General features: G+C 42.4%; 1 protein-coding gene across 1 annotated transcript in view; it reads right to left on the minus strand.

Annotated features, from left to right (window-relative positions):
- The window catches only part of TNFRSF21 (TNF receptor superfamily member 21), a gene marked incomplete at both ends in the record, with an annotated part of 62,719 nt that overhangs the window by 15,749 nt on the left and 34,851 nt on the right, over positions 1-12,119 (minus strand). Inside the window, one exon of the mRNA XM_079713668.1 lies at positions 7,164-7,429. Within this exon, the coding sequence (XP_079569794.1) occupies positions 7,164-7,429 (266 nt within the window). The remainder of the gene's footprint in view (positions 1-7,163; positions 7,430-12,119) is intronic.

Raw genomic sequence — 12,119 nt, forward strand, 5'->3', positions numbered from 1 at the left:
TACAGCTGGTATTTGCCTCCACTCACCCTCGCTATATTAAATTTCTGAAAAGAGCTGGTCTCAGTCACACTGTAGATAAGGACAGCTGCATCCTGCAGCTGGTAAGAGAAAAAAAAAAAAAAATCACATAGTTCCCTTTGCAGCAAAAGCAGTGGTACCGTCCTTGCAGATAGAATGCCCAGTGCTTGCCTCACTGGTAGATTCTCCCTGTTGACTATACAGAGCAAAACCACTCAATCTCCAACACAGAGTCCACTATAGTTGAGAGAGAGAGACAGAGAGAGAGAGAGGGAGAGAGAGAAAGAGAAAAAACTCTGTCCCTGGGATGTAGGTTTCCTATGTGGTTTCTGGAAAGGATTAAGAATCTCTAACAAAGAATCATTCTACTACATAGAAGTTAACCACAACAATACTGGCTTCAGAGCCACTGGTTGGTACATTACAGTGTAGTTTTAATCTAGCTAATCCTATGGAAGGAGGGCAGGGGGGGTGAGCTACCCAAACCCCCTGCCTGACCAACACCAACTCTTTTCATTTATGAATCTCTGGTCAAAGAAGGAAGCTAAAGTAACACTTTATATTATTTTAAATGACTGTGGTTATTTTTAATATGATCATTTCTTTTTATGGAAGTGTAGTTGATTTACAATGTTGTGTTAGTTTCTGGTGTACAGCAAAGTGATTCAGTTATACGTAGATATATTCTTTCTCATATTCTTTTCCATTATGGCTTATTACAGGATATTGAATATAGTTCCCTGTGCTATACAGTAGGACCTTGTTGTTTATCATTTTTAAGTATACCTAAAACTCCTTTTGCCTCCCTTTCTCAAAATGAAACTATAAAGGAATGCTGGAAAATTCAAATCACCACGACTTCCGAACCTAGCCAGTAGGCATCACTTTCATTACCTCATTTTTTTTACATCCCACAGTTCAACAAGCCATTATCTGATTTAACTCTGAAAAGCACTTGAATTCCCATTTTAAATAGAAAACTCTGAGTCAGAGAAATCATTTGCCCAAGGTTTCCTAGAGAGAAAAAAACAAGTCCAAAGTGAGGGGAAAAAGAAAAGAAAATGACAGCACTGGGTAAGCCTATTTGAATACACAGAGTCCCCCCTGCCAAAAAAGAAAACAAAGGAAAGTAAGGAAACCTAGAAATCCAGTTGCTCAATTTCATGTCCTTTTTCTGACAGCCCTTGAGAGCAGACCTGTCTACATACACACCATCACCTTTGTTTCTTCACTACAGCAAACATCCCTGCCAGCCTAGGAACGCTCACTCAGGAAGTAAGGAATAAATATCTATAACTACTAGAATTTCCAGTTCTTGGGCACTGAATGCAGATGGCAACCCTCGTGCTCAACCATCTACCTGTCAAGCAGTCTTGGACTTGGCTGTCCCTTCCCACCTGACACTGAGCAACCCTTGGCATTCAGGATTTAAAGGATCCACCATGTGAGTTGGAGCTAGTTCAGGAACATTCTTCCACCTCTCCTGCCTCTAGAGCCTTGGAATAGCTGCAACGATTCATGGCAAACATTCACCAAGAGCTTCCTGTGGGTCACACTGACCTAATGTCACAACAACTCAAAGGACAGGCACTAAGGGTGCTCCCATTTTCTCAGGAAAACACTGAGGCAGAGAGGTCAAGTAATTGACCATTGAGTCCCCAGTGTGATATGCTGCCTGGACAGGAATTTAACCCGGCACACACATCCACACTGACATCCCGATTTGGAGCCTTAATGTTGATAAACTGTACATCCACCAATTCCCTCCTCCCTCCCTCCTGGGTTTACTCCCTTAGATTAAACATTGATATGTATACGTTTCTTCCCTTCAATGGTAAGCTTCCCCGACAGCAATGAATCTGTCTTCCTTGTCTTTGCATTGCCCGAAGTCCCTGGTATAATACTGCACGTGTAATTCGTTATGTAATATAGATTTAAAAATAAAATCACATCCCCTCCTTTGCTATTTATTTAGCAAGGGAAACTTAAACCCACTCAAGAAAGTACTGAAAGAAAAATAACTATCAAGCTTAAGTTCTATTTTCCAGCTCACCTTCAAAAACAAAGGACAAGAGGCTTCCCTAGTGGCACAGTGGTTGAGAGTCCGCCTGCTGATGCAGGGGACACGGGTTCGTGCCCCGGTCCAGGAAGATCCCACATGCCGTGGAGCGGCTGGGCCCGTGAGCCATGGCCACTGAGCCTGCGTGTCCGGAGCCTGTGCTCCACAACGGGAGAGGCCACAACAGTGAGAGGCCCGCGTACCGCAAAAAAAAAAAACAAAAAACCAAGGGCAAATAATGCAATTTATTTTAGTCAGTGGGCATTTTCCAGGTGAAGAAAAACAGAGTTTATTGCCGGAAACCTACACTAAGTATTCTTTAGGCCAAAGAAAAATGTTCTCAGGCAGAGATGGGGAATGAAGAACAATAGAAAATATCAGTAAGTAGGTAAATCTATGTGGATCGTGACTGTGTAAAACCGTAATAATTATGCCTTTGGGAGGTTTAAGAAATGTGTAGTGTTAAAACGTATGACAACAAAAACACAATACAAGAGAAGGATAAATAGGATTAAAGTCTTTTAAGGCTGCTGTGTGGTCTGAAAAGTAGTAGAAAGTACACATTTATAAAATGGCTCATAATTTAAGTAGGCGTGTTATAACCTCTGGGGTATCCGTTAAAAGTAAAGAAAAAATGTGTAACTAAGAAGTTAAGAGGAAAAGTAGAATAATAAGAAAAATGCTTTATGAACAAGAAAGGAAAGGGGGAAGAGAACAGATAGGACAAATACAAAACAAATAATAAGATGGCCAAATACACGGGTAATTATGTTAAAAATGTAACCACACTGAAATTCTCTAGTTAAATGACAAAAACTGTCAGAATAGGTTTTTTAAAACCTTAAATATATGCTCCTTACAAAAGACTTTCTTGAAATAAAGCCACAGAAAAGAATCAAAGTAAAAGGACGGAAAAAAAGAGATAACATAAAATTTGGAAGGCTGTGTTAGGTTTTTGTTTTGTTTTTTTTTTAAAAGAGTTTCGGCAAAATCCCAGTAACTTCCAAACTATTGTCCCACTGCTTTACTGCTTCTCCCAAAAGCTCATGACCAGGAAGGAAAGAATCCAGATGATTCTGGAAGGCTGGGTTCAGTTTTGATGTTGACCTTGAAAGAAGAGGGAACTGAAAAACCCAGCTCATACTTCAGAGAAGGAAAGAGTCAGGCAAGTGGATGAATACATAAACTGTGATAAATCCAGACAACTGAATATTATTTGGCGCTTGAAACAAATGAGCATTCAAGTCATAAACAGACACAGAGGAGGCTTAAATGCATATGACTGAGTGAAAAAAGCCAACCTGAAAAGGCTACACACTCTATGATTCCAACTATATGACATTCTGAAAAAGGCAAAACTGTGAGGGACAAGGAAAAGGTCAGTGGTTGATGTGGGAGAGAGGTGGGCAGTGGGGAAGAGAGAAACAGGGAAAACATAGAGGATTTTTTGAGCAGTAAAAGTATTCTGGGGCTTCCCTGGTGGCGCAGTGGTTGAGAGTCCGCCTGCCGATGCAGGGGACACGGGTTCGTGCCCCGGTCTGGGAAGATCCCACATGCCGCGGAGCGGCTGGGCCCGTGAGCTATGGCCGCTGAGCCTGTGCGTTCAGAGCCTGTGCTCCGCAATGGAAGAGGCCACAACATTGAGAGGCCCGCGTACCGCAAAAAAAAAAAAAGTATTCTGTATGATAGTATAGTGATGGACATATGTCATTATACATTTGTCCAAATCCATAGCACATGTACGACACCAAGAGTGAACCCTAAGGTAAACTATGGACTCTGGGTAATTATGATGTGTCTGTCAATGCAGGTTCACTCTTGGTAAAACTGTACTATTCTGGTGAGTGAGATTGATAACGGGTGAGCCTGTGCATGTGTGAGGGGAGGGAGTATACAGGAAACTCTGTAACCTCCCTCTCAATTTTGTTTTAAACCTAAACCTGCTCTAAAAACTTGTTTAAAAAAAATGCAAAGAACAGTACACCAAAAAGTAAATTTTACTGTATAATTTGTTATGCATAATTTTTTTTTAAAGTAAGACTCTGGATGCGTTTAACTCAAAAATGGCTAATAGGCCACCATGGTTAATAATGGGCCAGCTGTTCCTGACAGAGGTAACTAAAAGGAACACCAGGGCTAATCCTTCGAGTGGAACATAACATAGGTGTTCTCAGGCTCATGAATAGGAAAAAACATTAACCATTTTAAACACACACACGGAGTCATTTTTGCATATTATGAGTCCATTAACTCCTGGGGCAAAGTCTCAAATTGTCAGCAGTACCACCGTACACACAGAATACAGATCCACTAGAAAATGGAAGCTAGGTCTCAATTATGCCCCCTGCGCTTTGATTCTCTTGTTTGACTCCACAAGTCTCAGAGATAAACTATGAACAAACTGTGCAATCAATAATAGCTGGCAGCCAGAAATCCATGCTCACTGGCTGTTAAAATTAGAGTAAGAGCTGGGTCCACAACACTGCCAGACAATGATGGACATGATTAAAACATGGAACAAGAAGCTTAATACTGCCTTCTCAGCCTCTATCCTAACATGCAGGCTGCACTAGAACCAAGAAGAAGGCTACAAGAGGTCTCGATGTCACTGTTTCTTACAAAATAAACAACAAAAAATAGACACTAGAATCTTTTGTATATGTAGGAGATAAGAGGAAGGAAAAAACTATAAGGAACAAGAGCTTGGCACTTGGGGACCAAGGGTTTTGGTTTCTTATTCATTGACCCAGTGATTTTTGCTATAATCACTCTCCCTGACATGTAGTCTCCTCCATGGAGTCTGCACCTTTGGTCCACTTTTCTCAGCACCTAGGACAGTGCCTGGAATAAAGTAGGTGCTCCATAAACATTGATGAAGCTCAATGGTACTATAAGAGAAACATACCAACGTCATTTGGTATAGAAAATACTCTACCACCATCATTACCACCATTCAGAAGTACCTTAAAGACTAGGCCCAAATTCTAAGTGATTGCTGAGTGTACACAGAGAGAGGAGAAAGATCTGCAGAACCTGAAAGTAAAGTAAGTTTTAGGCAAATATGACCCAACATAGCAAACCTCAGCCAGTCCTCCCAAGGAAGAATGGATGGCACATAAACCACTGTCTGCTCTTCCTCCATTAAAATGAGGATGGTTCCGTCTTTCAATTCAGCAGAGTAAAACAAAGCCCTACCTATCTTTCCTCGTGGGCCTTTTCAGCTGTCATTTAAAAAAATGTTTTAAACCACAAAAGTAATGTTTTCATTATAGAAAATAATTTTTAAAAATCACTTCTAATTCAACCACCTAAATTTAATAATATTAACATTTATGCATTTTCCTATGTTTATATTTGTTTTTTCTAATGAAAAACCTTCTTTTGAACCCTTAACAATACATCATGATCATCCTTCCACCTTATTAAATATTCCATTGAACGACATCAATTACATTTTCTCTTTTTTGGAGCATTTTCTCTTTTTTGGAGGCATTATCAAGGTGATACAGCGGCTTATTCTCAAGTATCTAAATCCTTCTTCAAATCTACTGCTCGTCCTAGCAGTTCTTTCCTTAAAGCCAGCACTCCAAGGAAGCACAATAATGTTTTTTTGTTTGTTTTTGCGGTACGCGGGCCTCTCCCGCTGCGGAGCGCAGGCTCCGGATGCGCAGGCTCAGCGGCCATGGCTCACGGGCCCAGCCGCTCCGTGGCATGTGGGATCCTCCCGGACCGGGCACGAACACGTGTTCCCTGCATCGGTAGGTAGACTCTCAAACCACTGCGCCACCAGGGAACCCCTGCCTTTTAAATTTTAAGTGGTTTTTTTTTTTTGGTTTTTGTTTGTTTGTTTTGCAGTACGCGGGCCTCTCACTGTTGTGGCCTCTTCCGTCGCGGAGCACAGGCTCCGGACACGCAGGCTCAGTGGCCATGGCTCACGGGCCCAGCCGCTCCACGGCATGTGGGATCTTCCTGGACCGGGGCACGAACCCGTGTCCTCTGCATCGTCAGGCGGACTCCCAACCACTGCGCCACCAGGGAAGCCCATTAAGTGGGTTTTATCAAGGCTCAAGGGCAGTATTTTTCCTTTGGGAACACGTTACAAAACTTCAATCGAAGTCTAAGAAATATGATTCAATAGCCAAATTTGTATTTAATTCATGGCCTTTCAGGGAAGCACCTTATGATTAAGGAAAGGCTAAGTAAAATGAGTTACATCATGACCATAACTACATTTTACAGAACACCTTCAATGTGTCAGGCATTTTACATACTTTATTTCCAGTCTTAATTAACCCTATAAACCTGGCTTACAAGGGAGAGAACAGAGGCAGAGAAAGTTTAAGTAAAGTACCCTTGGTCACCCAGCTAGTAAGTGTCAGAGCCAGGATTCCTATCCAGTGCTGTCTGACTCCAAAGCCAGGGCTCATGGACGAACGATTATAAATAAATCACACTCCGGAGTCCCCTCAGTTTCATCTGAGGCACTGATTGGACAAGCCCAAGGAGAAATATCAATCCTGTTACTAAATACTGCCAGTACCACCTGCATCCTTGGGGGTACTCAGGGCTAAGACACAGCATTCTTAAACCACATCACAGAAAATATCGTCTGGAAGGGAAAGGGGATAGAAAAAAGTCTTCCTTCTTGCTTTTGTTCCAAATGTGTTATGCAAAATGAAACTGTAAATTGGGTAACAAGGAATAGATCTAGCCATACAGTCTGATGCCAGAATCCACTCCAAAGGCAAAGATTCTCAACTTTGCACATTAGAATCACTTGGAGAGCTTTTAAAAATACTGATTCCTAAAAATACTGGTTCCTAGTCCTGTCCCTAGAGATTCTACAGTGACTGGTCTACAGTGAGGTCCAAATAACCAAAAATTTTTTAAAGTTCTCTAGATAATTAATGGAAAACCATTGAGAAGTTCTGCCCTAGAAGAGGGGTGTGTGTCTGTGAGTGAGACAGAGAGAGAGAACCTAGACACCTACTATCAGTTCTTTCTCCTTATTACATATACCTGGTAAAGTCTGGAGCACAGGGACCTAAAGGTTAGTGGGAAAGACAGACAATCCAGGCTGCATTACCTGGGCTGTATCTTCCATCAGGCCACGGATCTTCTCCACAACATCGTTGCGCCGGTGCTGGCGCAGGGCGCTAATTAACTGGGCCAGGCTGGCCTCGGGGCCCCGGATGGTCCAGTGCTGCAGTGCTGCGTAGGCCCGCTCGTGGTCCGCCGTGTACCCGTTGGAGAAAGCGGCCACCTCCCTCTCGCTGGCATTGCACAGAAGCTGATAGATATCCTTCCACTGGCTTCCCACTTGGGCTGCTACAAGCTTCAGGATGTCAATGCCTATACCAGACACAAAATAAAATAAAACACAAATACAGATATGTGAGGTCTTTACAGAAGGCCAATCTGTTTTAATGAACTTAAAGAAGCATGCTTTCCCATGGCTCTCGTCCGTCAAAGGGATGCAGGGCCTGCTACTGCACACACAGGCCATCCGGGAGACTAGTTAGGTACCCTCCTGCAAATGTCACTTCCAGAACGTGGAACCAGAGGAGCAACCTGGAAGAAAAATAAATCGCCCCTAAACAATATTTTGAAAGTCAAACCCAAACAAAGTACTCAGAGTGATTCCTTTATCGCTGCTAAAAACTGGAACCAAATAAATTAGAGACTCTCAGATGAAAAAAGTGGCGACTTTATAAAATCTAGAAAAGGTAAGCCACAGGTTCTAACTGCAGTGGAGTCTATCCAGCAGGGTCTGGGTAAAGGGTGGTGAGAGTCTGGCTATGGTGTCTTGTATATCAACTGATGAAATTCCCAACTGATCCAGCCCAATGGGGGCATTCCTTCAGAACTTCTAACTTCCCATGCTCTAAAACTCTATGCTCAAAAGGCAACTTTCTGATCTATTAGTCAGTCTCCTAAAGTTGACTTGCACAGTTATAATGAAGACAACAGCAAAACGACAATATACTAACAATAGCTATTATCTTCCAGGTATTATGTGAAGGCATTCGCTCATTAACATTCCAATTGCCCGGGTAAGAAAAAAAAAAAAAAACAGAAAAGTCAGGCAACTTGCCCAATATCACAAAGGTAGGTGGGCTGGGTTTTGAACCCAACTTACTGGATAATGTTATAAATGGAGTCATTCTGGCTCATCAGTTACTTATAAACTCAATCAGCATGGGTCTGCAGTCCCCAGATCTGATGAACAAAGGGTGAAAATGCCAAAATCAAATCTTGGTATTTGACAACTCAGGATAAGCACCTGGCACCGACCCTCTGTGAGGTGGGGTTTTCCCTGAGTGGCACACTTTGGTGTCTTCCTCTTTAAGGCACCTTCTCTCTGCAATTACGTATTGGCTTTTCCCAAATTTATCCATGGAGTGTATATATAACCCCACAGTAAGGGCTCTGGTAGGTATCACAACAGGTGAATGAACATTCTGAATCAATACCACCATATCTTTGAATGAGGCCATACTCACAAACCCAGATACCAGAGTTATTATAGTTAACAATGTCTTGGCTAACTACAGCTAACAAAGAGGATACACAGGGGCTTCCCTTCCCTGGTGGCGCAGTGGTTGAGAATCTGCCTGCCAATGCAGGGGACACAGGTTCGAGCCCTGGTCTGGGAAGAACCCACATGCCACGGAGCAACTAGGACCGTGAGCCACAACTACTGAGCCTGCGCGTCTGGAGCTTGTGCTCCGCAACAAGAGAGGCCACGATAGTGAGAGGCCCGTGCACCATGATGAAGAGTGGCCCCCGCTCGCCGCAACTAGAGAAAGCCCTCACACAGAAATGCAAACCCAACATAGCCAAATAAATAAATAAATAAATAAATAAATGAATGATTTTTAAAAAGAGGATACACAATGGAATACTACTCAGCCATAAAAAAGAATGAAATAGGGACTTCCCTGGTGGTTCAGTGGATAAGACTCCGAGCTCCCAGTGGAGGGGGCCTGAGTTTGATCCCTGGTTAAGGAACTAGATCCCCCATGCATGCCGCAACTAAGAGTTCACAAGCCACAACTAAGGAGCTGGTGAGCCGCGACTAAGGAGCCCAAGAGCTGCAACTAAGGAGCCCGTCTGTCGCAACTAAGACCCGGTGCAGCTGAATTAAAAAAAAAAAAAAAGAATTAAATAGTGTTATTTGAGCAACATGGGTGGGCCTAGAGATTATCATACTAAGTGAAGTGAGACAGAGAAAGACAAATACCATGTGATACCACTTATATGTGGAATCTAAAATATGACACAAATGAACTTATTTACAAAACAGAAACAGACTCACAGATGTGGAAAACAAACTTACGGTTACCAAAGGGAAAAGGGAGTGAGGGAGCAATAAATTAGGACTTTTGGATTAGCAGACACAAACTACTATATATAAAATAGATAAACAACAACATCCTACTGTATAGCACAGGGAGCTATATTCAATAACTTATAATAAACTATAATGGAAAAGAATCTGAAAAAGAATATATGTGTATAACTGAATCACTTTGCTATACACCAGAAACTAACACAACACTGTAGATCAACTACACTTCAATTTAAAAGGAAAGTTGAAAAAAAGTCTTTAAAACATTTACTACTCAAAAAAAAAAAAAAAACAACAGGGGGGCGTATTCCCTGGCGGTCCAGTGGTTAGGACTCTGTGCTTCCACTGCAAGGAGTACAGGTTCGATCCCTAGTTGGGGAACTAAGATCCCACAGGCCACGGGGCGAGGTAAAAAAAAAAAAAAAATGAAGTCAAGTTCCCAAGTGAAACTTGGGGAAGAAAGCAAAAGAAGAGAAGAGGCGCTTACTGTGATGGTTAAGTGAATTTTTCAATTAACTAGAGGTTAGTCGGGAGGGAAAGAAAAAAACCCTTTTTGCTCCAATCAGTTGTTGGGGAAAACATTTATAAAATGAGCTATCAACTTTTGCCTGAGAAAAGAGCAATAAGAATTCCCGAAGTTCCCTTGTAAATAGAGGAATTTGTGGTTCCTCCATGGAAACCCTTCCTCTGCCACGCAATACCATTGAAGCAGATGACTTGGAAGACTTGCGTGTACATCCTGAACCAACCCCCTGAAAGTGGTTTCGGAAAGTTAAGTTCCTGGTGGCAGGCTGCTTTCTTGTCAACTGTAAAAGTAGAATGCCACAGATTGAGACCCGACTGTACTTCCCACACTATTTTCCCCGGCAGTGTGAAATACACTTGAACCTGCTGCTTTTCAGTTTTCATAGCAATGTTTAGCCAGATACTGAGCTTCTGATTTCAAGCAAACAGACGCCTCAAAAAACATGTCTTATATAAAACCCCGCAGGTAACTTTCAGAAGCAAGCCAGCTCTTTGTGGTTGGTGTGGTCGATTCTTCCAAACACCAAAAGGCTTCTTAGCCCCTGAATCTTTTTTTTTTTTTTTTTTTGCGGTACGCGGGCCTCGCACTGTTGTGGCCTCTCCCGTTGTGGAGCACAGGCTCCGGACGCGCAGGCTCAGCGGCCATGGCTCACGGGCCCAGCCACTCCACGGCATGTGGGATCTTCCTGGACCGGGGCACGAACCCGTGTCCCCTGCATCGGCAGGCAGACTCTCAACCACTGCGCCACCAGCGAAGCCCTGCCCCTGAATCTTAATTTAGGTCAAGTCAGCGAAGGCCCACAGTGTCTTACATGGAAACATGACTGTGTTTTCTTGTATGTGGGCCCTTTGCTTAAATCTTCGTAGTGACAGTGACAGTGTGGCTTTGGGCAAACCACTAACTGTCATGTTCATTTCCTCATTTGTACAATGGAGATACTCAGTATGGTCCCTGGGGATGAGCTGATTAACATTTTCTATAGAGTGGATGTATTTTTGGAAGCACCCCATCATTATAAATGTTCCATACACTGGGCACTACAACTTAAGACTAAATGCATTTCTGATGGAAACACACAGGCTTTATAGAGTAATTACAGAGTTTAAAAGGCTTACGCTTAACAATAGCTCCTTCTTCCAAAAGCCAGTATTTATACATTTTTTCTGCCACAAAATTTTTAAAAAAAAGGAAAACATGAAGAATGGGTGCAATGAGATTTTCCTGCAACTAAAATTGCCCGGAAGCTAAATTTTAGGTCCACGAATCAGGTTTCACCTTATTCTTTTCCTATGTAAACATGGAGTCAACTTATGGTGAACCAGCCTGGATCAACAAGGTTCCTCACCAGGGGCCCCTCCCACTTCGGAGCTGATAAATACAAAGATATCAGAGACAACCACTACCTCCGGAGAGCCCAGCCTCAGCCTAGCACAGGATCCCAAACCACAGCAGGAGGAGGGAAGACCAGTCTGAACTAGCCCACGACTTTGACTTTGGTGTACCCTGCCCCGACCCCACTATCGCCACCAAAGGGAAAAGAAAAACCTGCGGAATATTTCAAGAGTATTTGTTGGGCAGCCACTGTGTGTTAGCTTTGTTTGCTGGACTGAAAGCCCTTGGGAGATTTTCAGACAAAGAGTTTAGCACCAAGAAAATGAAGTCACACTGATGAAGCACAAAATTTGATGGAATCTGAAAGTGCTCTTCGTTTAGGAAACAAGTTTCAGGCAAAACTAAACAATACAACTATAGGGAAAAGCAGTAGAATGATTAAACTAAATTGAGATAGCTACTGTTGGGGAGGGAGGGGGGTATGGTAGCTGTCCACTACTGGATAGGTGCACAGAGGGGACTTCAAAGGTATTCCCGAGGTTCAATTTCCTAAGCTGGATGGTGGGGAAATGGGTCTTCTTTTTATTTTATTATTGTATTTGATATTTATGTTATTATTCCTTTTAAAGCTACATACATATATATAACACACATACATAAACATATATTTACATATACTTCATACCTATACATACTATGATGTGGGATACATAATTTTTTAAATGTTTAATTTTACTGGTGAGGAATCTCATGTAGAAAGGTTAGTGACTAGTTCAAGGTTGCCCAGCTAGTTAGTGGTACCTCTGTTGTGGTTAATAGGGAATATGGTATCG

The sequence above is a fragment of the Hyperoodon ampullatus genome (assembly GCF_949752795.1).
Source record: "Hyperoodon ampullatus genome assembly, chromosome: 10".
In the NCBI taxonomy this organism is placed as follows: domain Eukaryota; kingdom Metazoa; phylum Chordata; class Mammalia; order Artiodactyla; family Ziphiidae; genus Hyperoodon; species Hyperoodon ampullatus.